An 18,748-nucleotide genomic window follows, 5' to 3' on the forward strand; every position below is an offset into this window, starting at 1 on the left:
TTTACGCCGGCATTTATATTGCGTATTCGATCATGCACGTCGTCATCCACAACGAGCTTGACAAAACGTATTACAAAGATGCCATCGAAACCCGCCGTGGTTGCTCAGTGGCTATGGTGTCGGGCTGCTGAGCACGAGGTCGCGGGATCGAATCCCGGCCACGTCGGCCGCATTTCGATGGGGGCGAAATGCGAAAACACCCGTGTGCTTAGATTTAGGTGCACGTTAAAGAACCCCAGGTGGTCAAACTTTCCGGAGTCCTCCACTACGGCGTGCCTCATAATCAGAAAGTGGTTTTGGCACGTAAAACCCCAAATATTACAAATATTATAAAGATGCCATCGAACTTTCGTTTAGCCCATGGGCATTGCCTGTCGTTCTCGTGAATACGAAGGACGGCAGCTGGCGTTTCTGCGTCGATTATCGCAGCTTAAACAAAGTAACTCATAAAGACTTCTACCGTTTGCCTCTCATCGATGATGCCCTTCAGTACCTTCATGGAGCCCAACTGTTTTTCGTCCATCGACATTCGGTACGACGACGGGCAGATTTCAGCCGACCCTATGAACCTGCGAAAAAGCTGCATTTATTACACCAGATGACCTTTACCAATTCACGCTCCCACCGTACAAACTGTGTGATGCCCCAGCAACTTTCGAACGTATGGATTCTTTTTTACGGGGATATAAGTGATCCATCTGCCTATGCTATTTAGACGATGTCATTGTCTACTCACCTATCTTTGACAGCTACCGCACCCGTTCATCGACTGTTCTTCCTGTCTTTCATTGAGCCAATCTTCAGCTGTACTCTAACAAGTGCCGTTTCGGGCGATGACAAATAACTATGCTCCGTCACCTTGTCAGCGCTGATAGTGTTCAACCAGACCCCGACAAGATGCGAGCACTGCAACATTTTCCCATGCCATACTCAGCCAAAGGCGTCCGGAGTTTCGTAGGAGTACGTCCCTACTTTCGTTGCTTTGTTCACAACTTCGCGGGCATCGCCCGCCCTCTCGCTATACTTCGGCGTTCCTTTCGGCGTTCCTTTCGTGTGGCTCATCATCGACCGTCTAAACGCTCCATCACCAGCCTATTCTGTACTTCTGTTTGAGCTACACGACAATGCTCTGTATCCTCGTACTCCCAGCTCAGATGGCGCCGAGCTTCTCCTTGTCCTACCACGCCATCTACGCTCCAGCGTTCTTCACTGTCTTCACAACATAACAAGTGCGGCCACTTAGGTGTCTCGCGTAGATACGCCCACATTCGGAGTCTGCTTTTTTGATCTGGAATTTACCGTTCCATGCGCCGCTACTTCACTGGTTTCGAAAGCTGCCAACGCCGCAAGCGCCCTTCAGCGCTTCCTGCAGCGCTGCCTGCAAGCCAGCTCCAACTTACGGATGTTCCTGCAGAGCAATTCTTCCGCATCGGCCTTGTGCTACTAGGTCTTTTTCCTGCGTGAATCTCAGGAAATAAATCGGTTGCAGTCGCGACAGACTACGCCACGCGCTTCGCAATTACCAGGGCATTGCCGACAAGCTGTTCTACAGATGTCACCGACATTCTCCTCCACCTCGTTATTCTACATCATGGCGCCCCACTGCAGCTCCTCACCGATTGCAAGAGGTACTTCCTACCACGAGTGCTAGATGAGATCATTCGTGCCTGCTCCACTGAACCTCCACTCATCATTCACAGACGAATGGACTGACCGACCTCCCGAACCTCACGCTAACTGAGATGCTGGCTGTGTATATGACTGGGACAGCCCATTACTATTTGTCGCCTTCGCGTAAAATTTGTCATGGCATGACACCGCTGGATATTCCCCGCTTTATTTACTCTTTGGCCGACAACCTGCATCGCATTCGAGTCTCTCCTTCCGTCGGGTCCTCACTCGCTTACTGAATTCTCTACTAACGTCGTTGGTTGAGCCCGTGCAACTGGTCAACTTGCTGACGACAGATTCTGTGCTTCGCGAGACTCCTAAAAATCCCGTTATGAAAGCCGACACAGAAGTGTGCACTCCACGTCTGGTTCTCAGGTCCTCACATGGTCGCCATGCCACCACGTTGGCCTTTCAGAGATGCTCCTCCCACTTTACACCAGGCCCTGCAAGGTGGGGCGTCCACTCGGTGACGTCAATTACGAGATTATACCCCTGGGCCATGCTTTGGTGCGCTCCTTGGTACCAAGTGCTGTTGTTCACATTTTCTGGCTGAAGCCCTATTCCCCTTCTATCGCCTCACCTTCGTAGCAAGCGCCAGGACGGCACTTGCGCCACCTGAGGGTGATGTTACGGAGCGATCGATACATGGATGAACGCGAGACTTGGCAGAACGATCAAGATGATCAGGACGCTTCCGCATGGGCCGGATGAAATATCCTATGTTGCCCTATATAGCCACTCGAAGAGGAAGGGTGTGTGTCGCGTGAGCTCCAGAAGAATACATTGCAATGCGGTGGACACTGGTTCAATCATGGATCCGGGACCTGATATGTATAGTTCTGTTCTGTACTTGCAGTCTATTACATGTGTTGCGTGTTTTGGCTCTGCAAAACATCTGACTTTATATATGCGTACGTGGACTGAACTAATGCATAGAACTTTGCGACTCATGTACTGTTGGACTCTATATTTTTTTAATGATCCGGTGTTCTACTGAGTGTTATATTTTGTGTCGCTATTCTTCCTTTTTACGCAAATTTGTTTCATTTGCCAAGTGACAAGGAGTAGCCAGTGCCACCATAAAGGTGCCAACCTCTCCTAACAATCACTTCAATAAAATAAACACAAACAGGTGCGACATAATGAATTTCTCGCATTTGCCGCTAAAACGGCACAGAATGTTTTTGTGCCACTGCAATTTGTGCCACTGCAATTTAAGATTGACTAACCCACACAAGCTTTTGCGAAGCGCAGTGGTGCCACATTTCGTTTAGCGTGCAGTACGTGGTGAGAAACCTGCTCCTTAATGGTACCGCTCGCTCGGTAATCTCCGGATATTTACGGTCACACAGGAGCACAAAAAGAACACGAAAAGAGGCGTATGTACACGACATGAACTTTTATTCCCAGTATGCAAGAATGAAGAGAGGCACATAGAGATGAGATCACTCTGACAGAACCTACAATCTGGATATTAACACAGTTTCTGCGTGCTCGCATAGCACGCTGGGAATTTTCCCCTTCACGAGATCTCAGACATATATACTGACTTGCAACAATCCTCATGTGCAGAAATTATTTGAGCAGTGCTTACTGTGCAGTAACGTTTAAAAACCTGTGCGTAGTAGCAGAACATGGCAGACCAGCCCAGGCCACCACCACTTTGCCTTTCGTATAAAAAGATATTTTCTCTCTGCAGACACACCAGAATTAAAAAATCATTTCCGTCATGTCTTTCTTCTTTAGAATAACATAGACAAAGTCTTCCTTCGTTCCAACAGAAAACATCCAGCATACAAGTATAAAGAATGAAGCAAAATAAATTTACTTTTCTCCTTTAAGCCATTCACACTGAAATAGAGTGACATGTCACCTGTAATTTTGTATTTGAAAGTGAATTTTTAAAAATGTTCAAGTGCCACACTACTTGCGCATGTTTAGGTAGATTGCTTCAAGAAGCGGACGAAGACATTTGCCCGTCAAAGCACAATTATCAGTTAGCTACCTAGCTGAACGCCCCACTCATAACCTGCTTAATATACACTTTAGCCTAAACGTAATTTTTGCGACGTTGATGTGACCAGTCATCTAAACACATCTTTGTTTTATATACATTTTCTTATGAGCACCATGCTTTGAAGTATCCTTCGTCCGATTTTCCTACAATATACAGTGATGATTCATTTAACTTTGTAATGCAGTGCGCTACAGTGATGGTGAAGACACACTGAAACGAACGCCTATCGCAAAACCCTTATTGAGGACGGGTATCTCAACGATGGGGCTTATTTTAGCATCGCTATTGAACAGCGATGCGTTCGCGCGTCGCTGCATTACTCAAAAGACTTCAACTTCAGTGTTCTTATCATGCCTAAATTGAGTAACAAAACAGTTATTAGCTTTATGTCATTTATTATTATTTATTTATTTCCGTAAAGGTCTCTTTTGAGACACTATAAGAGAGAGTGGGTGGTTAATGGAAAACAAAGATACTACAAGTTACAATGGGATATTTTGGATGGGCCGCTTGAATGCAAGTGGGTCGATGATAGGGGCAGCTTCGGTGGGCAAGCCATTCTAGTCTCTTGTTGTGCGAAGAAAAAATGATTGCTGAAAAGTCAAGGTATGGGCTTGTGGTGGATAAAATGAGTTAGGCAATGCAATGTGCTCTTTTTATATACGGGTTGTCAAAAGACAAAGAATGAAAAAATGATAAGAAAAGGTTAAGACATGCTATTCTACTGCGTGAGGCTAGAGAGGGTACGCTTATTTGGGCTTTAAGTGTAGAGATGCTTGAACTGTACGAATAATTAGACAGGATAAATCGTGTCGCGTGGTTCTGATAGCTCATGAACCTTGGACTGTGTCGCGCAAGAATACTCATTTTCTCCACCTGTAGTGTAAACCAATTTGCGCCCCTTAAGGGTGTTTTACTGTCTCTAACTCACCCCCTCACGTCCTTACAGGTGCGAGGGTGTGAGGTATGGGCCGATTTTCTCCCTTAGGGTCTCTTAAGGGCGTAAGCCGGCTTACAGTGTGTCGCACCAGAGCTGAATTATATATCCCGGGCAATATTCCATACCTTATTTTCGAGTACATACATAGACTTCTGCACGAGAGCCATGAACACGGGCACCTCGCAGTGAAGTGTCATTTTGATCGACAAAGACATGAGGAATTGCAAAAATGGCGAGCGCGAAGGATTCCACGAGGTTTACTCGAATGATAGGCGAATGAATGTTTCTCTCCAGATTCAAGGGAGTGTATGTCGGGTACAGGGAAACAAGCAACACAGGAAAAGGCACTTTCAGATCTTGCCATTTATGCGTATATAACAAAACATCGCCATAATAGGCGTAGTAAAATGTTAAAAATAGATTAAATTCATGTTTTATCCATCAGTGTTTAGAAAGGAGGTCGTTGAGGAAATCATCTGCACGAGTTGATATGAACGTGAGTTACTATACACGTTGATAAGAAATTTTCGTGCTATAGTGCTACTGTCAAGAGACTTGACGCACACTCATGAGAAAAAAAAAGAGAGAGAAATTAAATGCAAAGACGAGGGCGCTGAACCGGAATATAAATAATCGGTTCGCTGCTTACCATTGGCGAAACGATGAGGGACTACATAAAGTTGGAAAGAAATGCGGAGAAGATAAACACTTTAACAAAACGAAAAACACGTACGCACAAAGGACGCAGAAAAATCTTTGGAGCTTCTTTGGGGACGCTAGCATCTGCGACCAATCGTGAGCCTACTGCATCATGAGTGCATCGTTCTTGCATCTTAGAATTGTGCCCCGCAGGCATACGCGGACTTCTGTTACAACGAGCACTCTTCGATAGACTTTTGGGGTTAGTGATGCTATATATTTTGGTCTTATTTGGGTATTGCGTAATGAAGAATCACAATAGGAATAGAACCCAAGACAAAAGGGGTAACCCTCGCCAGTGCGCTGCGCCAACAACTGATCTGTTTATTTTTACATTGAGAAAAAAAACAGGAATGTTGTATCTCTTGAACGCAAGTCGCATAACGAAAGAACCTCAGTAGCACCTTTGGCGTCTTCGTGTGGGATGACCATATGATCCACTGTTGTCAGATCGACTACTACAAGAGCACACGCTCATGACAATGTTCTACAGTCTTCTTGCAGAATCATTCTACATAAACAACGAAGGTGATAGGAAAAAAAACTCAACTCCATCTTCGATCAGTTTGTACAAAGCATTCTTCTCAAAAGGCCCCGTACATTGGTGCTGTCCATAATGTTACTTCCTTTGCAAACAGATATACAAATGTACAGACAAGAAAGACAGAAATGGGCATTCACATCTTGCAATCTGCATATGCAAATGTAAAGAAAAGTGTAGGCTGGCAAATGGTACGGGAAGGGCCACAAAACCTGCATACTTTTCATGAAATACGGAATAGAAACATCGCTGATAAGAAGATAGGAAAGGTAGTAGATTACAGATATTTACAATGAGCGCATTTTGATAAAGAACGCCTTCATATAAGCCGGATAGTATAGTGTAAAGGGAATGTTTCATATTTTTATTTGATTGGTTTACCATTGCTCGCGTCATTATTAAGTTTACACCGACTCGAGTTTTCCTGGATCACTCAGAAATGTCGCGTGCTAGTGGTGGCGTTACCCTAAGCTTCCATAGGAAATACTGATCTACCCATAGAACATGGGAGACATGCGTGGAACATTTGAGCTTTTGTCTTCACTTGTCGCGAGCGCACAAACTGTTTTTCACTGCATGAACACAGCCTGCTTTTTAATAACAATGTGACACAGCATAGAACGGGCTAAGGATTTTCCGAAGCACGTGGCTTCTGCACCGCAATAAAAAGGGTGAACCCATTACACAGATCTAACTGTAGATGTAACTGCAATATTTTTCAAGCCAGCACAGCAGGCTCTACTTGCTTTTGCAATTCAGGAACGGAAGAAAACCCCATACTCAAGAAAGAGTTGACAATGCAGTCGCCATGATAGTTACAGCACCGTATGAGAATATTATACTTGTATCTTGTAGTAAACTCGTGACGACCTTATGGTCATATTATGAGGGAACTGGTGAACACTTGGTGAACATTGTGACGGCACTACACACTTTAATCCATGTAACATGTACATATCCCGGATGGGAGAACAACAGCACAGCCTCTTCCAACAATTTGGCCAACCTCTTTATATGGCACTCATAGAATATGAACATGCATTTGCTTCAGTAGAAAGACCAGCAGTCATAGAGGCATTGTTTAATCAAGGAGTGCAGGAGGCATACGTGAATATCTTGGCAAATGCCAACAAAGATTCCACAGCTACCTTGATTCCTTACAGGAAAAGTAGAAAGTTACCTGTCAGGAAAGGAGTCAGGCAAGGAGACACAATCTCTCTTATGGTTTTCACTGCATTCTTAGAAATATTCAAGTAAACAAGCCATTAGAATGGAAAGGTTTAGGAGTGAGGATCAATGACGAATATCTCAGCAGCCTTTGGTTTGCAGATGACATTGTCTTGTGCAGTAACACTGGAGGCGAGTTAGAACAAATGATTCAGGAGTTTTATAGAGAAAGCGTAAGAGTGGAGTTGAATATTAATACGCAGAAGACAAAGATAATGTTCAACAGCCTGACAAAAGAACAAGAATTCAGGATCACCAGTCGCCCTCTAGAGTGGGTACAGGAGTTCGTTTATCTAGGTCACTTACCCACAGGTGACTCTGATGATGAGAATGAAAATTACAGAAGAGTAAAAAGGGGCTTGAGTGCATACAGCAGGATATTGCCAAATCCTTACCGAGAGTTTACCACTGTCGTTAAAAACAAAAGTATACAATCATTGCATTCTACATATGCTATCATATGGGGCAGATACTTGGAGGTTAACTAAGAAGCTGAATAACAAGCTAAGGACCGCACAAAGAGCGATAGATCGAAAAATGTTAGGCGTAATTTTAAGAGACAGGAAGAGAGCGGTGTGAATCAGCGAGCAAACGGGGATAGCCGATATCCTAATAGACATTAGGAGCATAAAATGGCGCTGGGCAGGTCTTGTAATGCGCAGGTTAGATAACCGTTGGACCACTAGGTTTACAGAATGGGTGCGAAGAAAAGGGAAGTGCAGTCGAGGACGCCAGAAAAATTAGGTGGGGTGATGAAATTAGGAAATTCGCAGGGGGAAGCTGAAATCAGCCAGCGCAAGACAGGGGTTATTGGAGATCGCAGAGAGGGATCTTCATTCTGCAGTGTACATAAAGATAGGCTAAGGATGATGGGGCTGAATACCATCATGCTACTTACGCGATGAGCCACGATCGCGTGGCCGAAGCCACATATATTTATTCACAGTAATGCGCACTCATCCATAGGTAGGCCACTGTTAGAAACACAGCTATGATGGCCAAACCGAAAGGCAAACACTATGTGTTATTAGACTGGACGGAATCAAGGGAAAAGCCGTAACAACGTCGAACAATAAAGCGAACGTAATGCGACTTGAGTTCACACAAATTCCTGGGTATATAGGACAAGCCGTTTGAACGTATCTCACACAATTGTAGATGATGTATGAAATGGTAATATTTCGTTGGCTTTGACACTTGTAATACGGGATAGCTCTTCTTTATGTTCTTATTTAAATTTTTAGTTTTCTTAAGAACTGAACCACTCTTAGGGTTTGCTGCATTCAATGTAGGATGCACATCTTTGCTATAATTATTATGAGGGATAGAAACTTTCATTATTGAGGTTTAAGTGCCAAATCTACAATCGGTCGCAAGCCCTAGCAATGAGGCATGCATAGTGGGGAACTCCGCAGCAGTTTTTACCACCTGGGCCTCCTTAACTTGTACCTATATCTAAGTACGATAGTGTTTTACAGCGAAGCTGGATATGACTATGATTCCGTGAACAAAAACTATCATCATCAATGGCCCATCGCCCTGTAAGCATGAATACTCCCGTAGCAAGCTAAAATGCAATGGCTCATAGCCCCTTAAGGCAGAGGCAACAAGCACTGAACAAAGTGAAGCGAACAGAGCTTAAATTCTTTCTAATCACACATACAACAAATAGAACAGCATGTCGAAAGATTTCATCATCAGTGGCTCATACTCTCGCAAGCAAGCAAAAGATGCAATGGCCCATAGGCCCGTAAGGTTCATGGCTACTTACTTTGCGTGTAATAACTGCGATTACACTACCCCTGTTGTCATCGGTGATTTCAATGTGGTTGTGCTGGTAATGAAATGGGAGCGGCCTACGCGTTCTTTGTTGCAGACATACCCCTTGCGAAGCCACACCGATCCGACCCAACGGACCACCCAGCGGCGTACGTGCATGGATTAGACCTAATCAAAGAATGTGATTTCAGTTGGAGTGAAATAATGACCACTGATCAAGATAATAAATGAGCCTGCGCACTTTCGTCACAATGACCAGCCATCAAGACAATAAGTGAGTTCGTACCTTTATTCAAAATTGTGTTTTACGTCCGTGTCGTGTGCTAACAGCCTCGTTGGTCAACTACCTTCAGAGTGTGGAGCGGCTCGTGATATTATTTTTTACTTTTTCTCCAATCGAAACCTGGCCGTACCGGCCGAGACCGACTCCGTTACCTCAAGTCCGGCAGCGCAAAGCCATAGCCACTAAGCTACCACCGTGGGTAACAGTACAAAGAATGTTATGCCGGGTCTTCCCACTACAACAATGAGTTCGTTATCTTTCTGCGCGGAACAATACGGGCTGCATACAAGTTCAGCTAGCAAATATTTGTCGAACTTTACACAGAAATGTCGTGCAATTTGTGCCTACGCGGCATGGTGGGTGGTGGAAGAGTTTTTCACATAGTTAGTAATCAACATTAACACGCTTGTGTTAAGGGCCTCATGTTTAAAAAAGGTTTATTTAAACAAGTGACCTTACGAACACTGAGTCATAATCACGGCAAAATTGCACCAGTACGATAACATGTACAAGAAACGGAGGATTGTATACATGGCACGTTCTCAAAGTAGTGTCCGAGTCCTCACTCATTAACATATAACAACATAGGCCTATTGAAAAGCACAGTTAAACATAAACTAATTCTCACATGTATAAAGTAATGTTCAATATGCCGCCGAGACTCCGGTATAGGCGTCCGCCGTAGGCGGCGTGGTCCATTAGGAAAAGGCCATCCCCAACCACAAAGACGCAGGCCCTCCGCATGGTGCAGATGCTATAACTAACCAGATTACCCAAATTAAATGCGTAAAAAAGCTCGTACAGTACGACTTACGCACAACCTAGAGAAATGATAGCGTCGATTTGTAATTACAATACATGAGAAAGTAATTTGAATATACGAGAAAACATAGTTTTGTCAGGTGGAAACTGAAACACAAACCCCTTTTTCCTTGCTCACGGGAGTATTAGCCATTGATGAGTCGCTGCTTGTAGCCTCTGCCTTACGGGGCTATGAGCCATTACTCTGTCCGGCACTGCCGACAGGATTGAACCACCATTGTTTTTTTATCACGTCCCGTGTCGCGGAATATCCGGTGTCGGTGTTGGCCTCAGCGAGGCCCGATAACGCTATTGCGTTTCACAATTAAAGGCGAAGCCTAAGCGTCCTCCATGTCATTCTATGAACGTTAACAACATGGGACAACAGTCACAAAGGAATATTAGAAATATTTTAAACATGGTAAAACAGGCACAGAGGCTGGTATGATTATTCATCTGTACATTACCATAAACGGTAGCCCGAAAAGATTTGGGCATTTCTCTATCTGGGTGCTTCTGCCATCCGTTAGCTTTCTTCTAGGCGAAGCGCGACACCCTAATATCACCCAGAGTGTCTCTTCTATTCTCTCTGCAGGGATTGCTAAGCGTTCTCTTGCAATAATTTTTTTTTTCTGCCGGTAACTCTGTGGACGAACGTATGATAATTTCATGGTATACGTGTTGTCACAATACGACCGTGGTCTTTTATTTGTCGTCGAGTGACATTGTGCTATTCGCGAGCACACCTATTCTTATTACAGTGTCTCATATATTAATATCCTGCTTCATATCTAATACAGAAATTTCATGAAGCAATTCCAGATAGTATACCACCCTCTCGAGCATTTGAACAGCCCCTCGACATAATTCATACGCCTTCAACGGAGGGATAACTCGAGCTTGTGACTATATGGAAACAATGAATTTATGAACGTATGTTACAAATGTTAGAGGTACACCGAAAACCTAAAGCTATATCCAGGTACTTTATGATATCTCTTGGTTATTTACCAACGCTTACAAACTTTACGCTTGTGAGTATAGGGAGAGATGATTGGTCTAGTGAAACAATGAATTTGTGAGCGTATGTTACAAATGTTACAGAAACACCAAAAACCTCAAGCTATATCCAGGCACAATTATGATATCTTTTGCTTAATTACCAACAACCACAGAATTTATGCTGTAGTGACCAGTAAGGCCGCTGTTAGACGATTGGCCTTGGATTTCACAGGCCCTTAAAGGCCTCCAAACCAGGTCCCATCACAAATATTTATTATACAAAGGAAGTCGCAGAGCACCGTCTAAGTAGTCTAAGGAGCATCCTACCATAACATTTTTTTCAAATAGTTTTTTTTATTAGAGGAGGAGAAATTCAAACTTCATGATGCCATGCTAATACTCTCCTTCTGCCTCGACGAGCGTCCACAAGCGACTTTTCTTCCCCGCCTGCTCCTATACCGGAGCCGAGGGACCGTGATACGTTTACGTCGTGAGTACCGCCTCCTTTTTTGGGGGGGCTAACATTTTTCCCCTTTATTTATTGTTTACCTATTTATTTTTCCTGGGTGGCGCATTCCAAGTTGTGATGCTGCGCCTTCCGTACTGAACGACTCGCCGAAGTCACGTGTCATAATTGATGACGTTTCAAGAAGTGAGTTTTACGTAGACACGTCCCTGGGCATGTTACTTTAGCTCTCTAGCTGGTATAGTGATTCCTCGAGAGAGAGGACGAACGGGCTTCTGCTGGACGCTTCAGCTGTTTTCTGTGCCGTGCAGGCGCTTGATGCTTTGCAAGTGCGACGCCCACCGCGCGATCTACAGGATGCTTGTCTGATCGCAGTGCCTAATCCTGGTGAGGGGATCTCTAACGTGAACACGCTCCTGACACCATCCACACAGTCAGTAATTGATCGCATGTACGAATATACATTTGTGGTATGTGGGGTAAATACACTCTTAAGCAAAATTACACCCTCCATGTCGTATACTCTAAGGAAAGTTTACACCCTTTGGAGTGCCCCTTCTGCCACACAACGATAATCGTCATCTGCCTTCATGCGTTTCCTTTCTTGAAAACGCCGCGCCCGCTACTTTCCTGTCGGGAATGCTATCATGCTGATAACGCGCATGTCGTTCGTTACTGGAAAGTACCGGGCTCGCAGCGTTAAAGAAAGGAAATGCATCTAGGCAGATGACGATTATTGTTGTGTGGCAGAAGGGGCACTCCAAAGGGTGTAAACTTTTCTTAGAGTGTATTTTGCCGCACAACAATAATCATCTGTCTTGTCCGCATTTACTTTCTTTAACTCTACGAGCACGGCACTTGTAAGTCGCGAATGGCATGCGCATTATGAGCATGATTTAGCATTTCCGACAGGAAAGAAGCGAGCGCAGGGTTTTGAAGAAAGGAAATGCAAGGAAGACAGATGACGAATATTGTTGTGCGACAAATTGCACCCCAAAGGGTGCACATTTGTTTAAGAGTCTAGGACACTCAAAAGCACATCGTAAACCTTGAGAACGAACACCTGTGACGGTACACGAGAAACAGCACTAGACGTAGCAGGGGGAATCTGCAACAGTTCGACTGTGAACATTGATACATTTTTCCATCACTCACTTCTCATATAATCATGAGCAAAATGTGCAATAATCAGGCAAAAGGCAATCTGTCCCAGTAAACGCAACTGTAGAGACACTAAGCTCATTATGAAGGCAGTCACCATGCGAACACACTGAACACTCGTACAGCGAGCATCGCTATTTTATGACAATTTCAGTTCCCTAAAAGTTCGCTAAAGCACGCACTGCGTACCATAAGGTGAAGACAATACACATCGGTTACACACTTACGTCGAACGGAGTGATTTCGTCTTGAAATTCTCTTCGTTTAGCCAACGTGGCAACAGTCTGGGACGTGCTGCAACGCTGTCCTTAGCATCTTGTGAAGAAGGAGCCAGTGCATGATAGATTTCTTTGGCCTTGATTTATTGTACGTGTTGCGATTCCGAACTCTTGGGGACCACCACTACCATGTGTATTCTCTTCTAGTCGAACATTGTAGTGCGATCCTTTTTGCTTGAAATGCTAAGCACAGATGAAGAAGTGTCTAAGGAAAAGCTCCATGGTCCCACCTGAAAGCGAAAACACAAAAAAATGAGCAAGGAGCTGTGCATATTCGGCATTTTTATTCCATACGAAACAGATATTATCGTTACAAGAAAATTATTTACATAAGTTTGCTTGATTGCGATATTGAGACATGGTGATATTTTGCCCCATTACATTAGCTCTAACTACGAAGCGCCTTTCTCATGGTTTGCGTTCAAAGCCCCGGTTGAAGAGCGAAACAACGCTGTTGGCAGTGATGAATGATGCGCACTCTCACTTTCTAGATTAACAATGCGTGCTCCATGTAACGCATTCGTGCTTACATTTGTCGAGTTGAAGCAGAATAGTAAAATTTTCTTTATGAATTGTTGCACCAGTTATTAAACACACAGCCCTGAAAGCACAAAAACATGCGCGATTGTCCCTCAATGAACTTCAACGAAGTTTAATAACAATGGCTGGGTTCAGTACGAAATGGAAACGTACGTGTATGCTGCCAGGGTTTGTGTGCCATAATAACCAGGTTTTCGTTGTCTGTGGGCTAAGTTAGAAAAAAAATAACCTTTAGTTTATTCCATGGATTAATGAGTACGTAATTCAGTGAAAATGAGACATCTACCCAATTATAGCAACTGCTACAAAGGAAACCCATACGAGTACTTCGAAAGAAAACCCTCGCTGTTGAAAAAAAATTGTCCTGGGCCGGGACGATTTTGCTTCAGCTGTGAGCCTTTTCTTTCGAGGAACTCGTACGGGTTTCCTTTGTAGCGGTTGCTACGATTGGGTGGATGTCTCATTTTCCCTTAATTAAGTACTTCTCTCCACCTTGCGGGCTTCCGCAGAACTATTACGTCAAACGTTGATGACTACAGTACCTACTGAGAAAATATTGATGGCTGGGGAGACTGCTAGAACCACATGTTTTCGAAGAGTTCATTTTATCGCGCATTTTTATTTCGTTTGCTGGGAAAACGTTGCTCCGCACACATATAATTTCCACATAGTATTCGTTCACAAATAAAGTGGTTACCTTGTTAAAGTAAATGATGGAGCACAGAAATGAGTTTCCGAAATGAACTTATTTGGCTGTTTGTCAAAGATCTTGCAGTCTCACTTGACACTGACGGCAACAATTATTTCAATTGGATAATGTCTGCAGCTGCTGAATTTATTGCACATTAACATCCAGTGCCTTCGGCTCTGCTCGCTGGACAGCCTATCTGAAAATGAGCTTAAAGCAGTAACTGTAGCGTTAACAAGGAGGGCACAAGGAATGTATAGAGAAAAACGCTATACTCAAGGCTGGTTTATTTCGGGGAAGAAGCAATCGATGGAAGTACGCACACAGAGAATCATGCACCAACATAATGGCAGTCTATAATTAACCTCTCGTAGAATATTACAGTTTCTCATTCGTCACGTGGTGTGATAATAGACTGCCATCAGGTTGGAGCATCATCCTTTGTACGTGCATTTATGTAGCTGTCTTTCTTCCCTAAATAAAGCAGTCATGGTTGTAACGTTTGTCGTGTCAGCTTTCTTGTGTTCTCCCTAACTTTACAGCTATTGCTTTAACTATTAGCCGACAAGCCAAGAAGAAGTCCTGCTGAAAATAAACATTTACTATTGCTCGTTCTTCTAACTCTAGCCTCTCTGCAAAATCAAGGGTCCAACGCCTTCTCGTTGGAGATCATAGTAGTTGGAAGACACAGCGCTGACAGATTAAAAATATGTTGAAAAATGTCTGATCTCCGCGAGAGCCACGTTACAATTAACAAAACGCTGATAAAGGTGCCAGTGGGGCAATCGAAACTTTTCGTAACAAGCTTCGTCATGGTCGGTGCTGTGTACTGCCCACTCCTGCCTATGTAATTCCGCTGCATGATAAAAGTCATCGTTGAATGATGTCCGTCTGCCTTCGTTTTGTACAAGCTTTGTCCAACTTATATGAACACGGTTCGCTTCGGCTGAGCTTTTGTGTTTCTGGTTTCTTGCCCTTTCCTGCAGTTCAGGGTAACTATCCGGAACTATCTCTGTATGACCTCCCGGCCTTCACTTAACGATGGTAGTCAACATCACATTGGAAACAGACAGCGCCAATAGCCGTGACAAATATGTGGCTTATACCGCGCACGCAATCCATACTTATTGAGAATGCCCAGGAGCACTCCTTTTTCAACAATTTTTGATCCGCCCAGGTATTGGAGCGTCATTTCACTGCACTTGGGAGATCAATGGACTACTGCACCGCGCCGAAATATCAGCACTTGTCAATATGGCCATTTCCGGTGGCCCATGTGACTCGTAACTTAATGGGGCCAGATAAATGCATTCAGCACACTTACTGGGCGCCCAGCTGAACTCCGACAGCGACAACTCTGACTAAGCTAGATTTAAAAAACGTGAAATTCGCGAGTCTTGGTTGTGAGTTTTCAAAAGATGCTTGACTGTATTATCGACGATCATGCGGTTAATTTGTGCTGAGAACACTTTGGAGACGAAGTTAGAGTAATTGAGAAAGGAAGACGCTGTCACTTGCTTTGTACATACGCATGTTTCTTTTTCGTGTAACTTATAGACTGTCGAGTTTTTCAACACATCGCCTTCCACAGATATCCCTAGCCAAGTTAAAACTGACGGAGACAACCGGACTAGCTGTCTCGCTTTCCTACCTTGTCGTGGAGTCGGCACTCCCTCGTTTCGAAACCGAAGCTGCAGCCTGAGCTCGACTTGACCACCGGAAAGCGGTAGCAACAGCGGTGTGCCTGCAGCAGGTGAGCCGTTGACGATCGTTCTATATCGGGACGGGTCTCGCAGTCACCGACCTCTGCTCCACCTCGTCCCAGGTCCCGGCATCACGTCTTCGCCAGCGCCTTTTGCCGGCCCGGCGCGCTGTGCTCCTTGCGGGGCTTGAAGGAGCCGACGTCGGCGACACCCGCGCTGGACTCGAAGCTGTCCGAGGAGCGGCAAAGCGAGCTCAACGCGCGCCACTTTCTCGCCACGTACTGCTTCATCATACGCCGGAAGATGCGGCTGCCCAGGTTGTAGAGGATGAAGTTGACGGCGAAGTTTGTGTAGTACAGGAGCATGAAGTAGCGTTGCAGCAGCAACACGTAGTCCGGCACCGGTTGGTTGCTGATGGACAGCACGAAGACGTGTATACGCACCACGTAGCTGGGCAAGTTGAGGATGATGAAGACACTGCACACGAGGAAGAGCATGCGGGACACGCTGATCTGGCTGGGGTTCATGAGCAGCCGCTCGGGGTACTGGTGGTGCACCTGCGTGCAGCCGTTGGCGGACACCGTGGTGGCGATGACCTTGTTGCTGGTCGTCGGCGAGCAGCCGCTCGAAGTGTTGTGGTTGTCTGCGAGGAAGGATATGGGTATGCGGAGGTGTGAGATAGAGAAACAAAACGTCGTGTCGTCCTTTCGCCGAATGTAACAGCGTGTTACAATATAGTTGTTGACAATGAGCACGTCCGGGTATTTCTAGACATTCTTGTGATACGCAAAAGACAGGAAGGGATGTATGTGTTTCGGTAAAATTTGTCTTTATGCGCGTGTTAGCATTCCTTATTTCTTTAAAATGTTCATAGAGTTCATTATGCGTAGGAAATGCATAGCGTACTCTGAATGACGTAATGTACTCGTATTATGTAAACCGCTCTAACTAGATCCAAGGCCAAGCGAAATGGCTGCAGACCCGTTACGATGCTGTGGTGCGACTTTTTGTTTCCTGGTTTGCATTTCTTCGACAAGAATCAAGCTGAATAAATTGTGTTTGCGTATGGGTGCCTCGGGAGTGAAACATGCCTTTCTTATTCGCTTATCACTGGAGTCAACTGCGACACACTGCACCTTATGCGCTTTCTGAGCATCCTCTTTTAGTCGACACACCGTCGTCTGGTTTCCGCGCTGCGAAGGCATCACTATGGATCGTTGACTAGCCCGGTGCCATAGATTGGTCCAATTACCTAATGAATGGCTACTAGTTTAAATGCCGGATGCATGGATATAGAGCAGTTAACGATGCTACGCCTAAGGAGAGAGAAACAAAATGAGGCATTTAAGTGAGTTCAGTCCAGCAATTGCACACAAAAGAAAGTGCTCTTCTGCCTTGTGTCAGATGTAAACTATGTGCGTGTCTATGCGTGTTCGTGCGTGTTTATGCATGTACGTGAGTGCGCATGTTTTTGTTATGTGTGCTGTTCATTATATCGTCCCTCAGTTAAACTGAGTCCAGCGTGTCATCTTCCTATTTACATACGGTATCAGTCATTGCTTTTCCTAGAATGTCTTTACTCTTACGTATTCTCGCATGAGGTGATGGAAGTATTATGCAGCAACATCCATCTACAGTTCATTTTAGAGCGCAGCTCTCAGGCGCACGTTCCCGCGGCGAGCGTGCGCGTCGTACCTCGTAAACGAGCCAACAAGCACAGCGAAAGGTGAGAGCGACCGCGGAGCGTAGCGGGCAATGAAAGACGGCGAGAGCGAAGACACTGTAAGGAGGAACGCGGATGAGAAGGGTTAGGCGAAAGCTCGAGAAGAAAAGCGTACTGCTGCGCAAGACGGATTCTGGCAACGATGGCTACGAGATGGCGCCATAGTAGCGCGCGTCATTGGGGTGCTGTCCTGGTTGATACGCGCAGCGTTCACGACGTCAGACAGTCTAATCAAATGCTTTTATTGCATGGCAAAGTAACCGGACAGAAGCCTGGCTGCTGGTGAACAACTATGAGATCAGATTTGAGGTGGCGCCTCAAGATAGTAACAGCCACAGGTGCCTCCATGCGCTCACTCGCCTCCGTTCCGCTTGCCGGGTCGAGCGCATCAAGGCACTCTACGCATCGTCTGTTCACCAAAGGGCTGCATGAGTGGAGTCTGTCTGCGGCGGCTGCTGTGAATCGCGGCCACGCGCTGCCTCTCGCAATCTCCCTAGCAGCGAGGCAGTCGCGCCACACTTGGCTCCGTTTCGAACGTGCCGCGCAAGACAGTTCGTCCGCGCCAACCAATTTATCGCGAAATGAAACCGTCTGTAGAGCTGCCCTCAAACTTCGCATTAGGAGAGGTCGTAATCGTGGGTGACTTTTTTAAAGCGAAGCTTTCCATGTTTCACTGGCTCGTGCGTGAGCGCCGAAAACGTGCTGCAGGAAAGCCAACTTAGACATCTGCGTAGAACACTATTGTTTACATTCGCAGCACCACGACAGCGTAGACCCGCCGGCCTGTCAGTACCTGATCGAGGCGTGAAGCGTTGAGCTCAGCAATGGTACCGCATGCGCACAAAGTGCACTGTAACCGCAAGGTGCGTCTCCTAGCCATGACACCACCCCTGTCGACCCCTGTCGCGATTGACTGAGCTTCCCTGCTTATAGGAGACCGCAAGTGCTCGTGAACACGGGCTCGTGTTATGATCTGGAAAAAAAAATCAAAGCCCCTTTCTTAGAAAAGATTGAACGCCACGCTACTCAGGCGAACTGTATATATCTGCATTGTACTACGCGCGTTACGCAATGCACTCCAGACCGTAACCATGGGTAGGCCGCTGGTGCAGTACACGGCAGAAGGTGCTGCCGTAAGCGAACGTAAGCGCGAGCGTGATCGTGGCCGCAAGGCTTATTATCCCGTGTATCGGCAACGGCATGCGGAAGCCATGTGGGAGACGCTTGTG

At 45.4% G+C, this 18,748-nt stretch overlaps 2 protein-coding genes across 2 annotated transcripts in view; one reads left to right on the forward strand and one right to left on the reverse strand.

Moving 5' to 3' along the window:
- The window catches only part of LOC135912238 (uncharacterized), a 593,471-nt gene that overhangs the window by 15,444 nt on the left and 559,279 nt on the right, over window positions 1-18,748 (forward strand). The window lies entirely within an intron of this gene.
- LOC135912228 (thyrotropin-releasing hormone receptor-like) overlaps window positions 15,920-18,748 on the reverse strand; it is a 28,741-nt gene continuing 25,912 nt past the window's right edge. Inside the window, exon 5 of the mRNA XM_070527564.1 lies at window positions 15,920-16,439. Within this exon, the coding sequence (XP_070383665.1) occupies window positions 15,928-16,439 (512 nt within the window). The 3' untranslated portion in view covers window positions 15,920-15,927. The remainder of the gene's footprint in view (window positions 16,440-18,748) is intronic.

The sequence above is a fragment of the Dermacentor albipictus genome, chromosome 10 (genome assembly GCF_038994185.2).
Source record: "Dermacentor albipictus isolate Rhodes 1998 colony chromosome 10, USDA_Dalb.pri_finalv2, whole genome shotgun sequence".
Taxonomy (NCBI): domain Eukaryota; kingdom Metazoa; phylum Arthropoda; class Arachnida; order Ixodida; family Ixodidae; genus Dermacentor; species Dermacentor albipictus.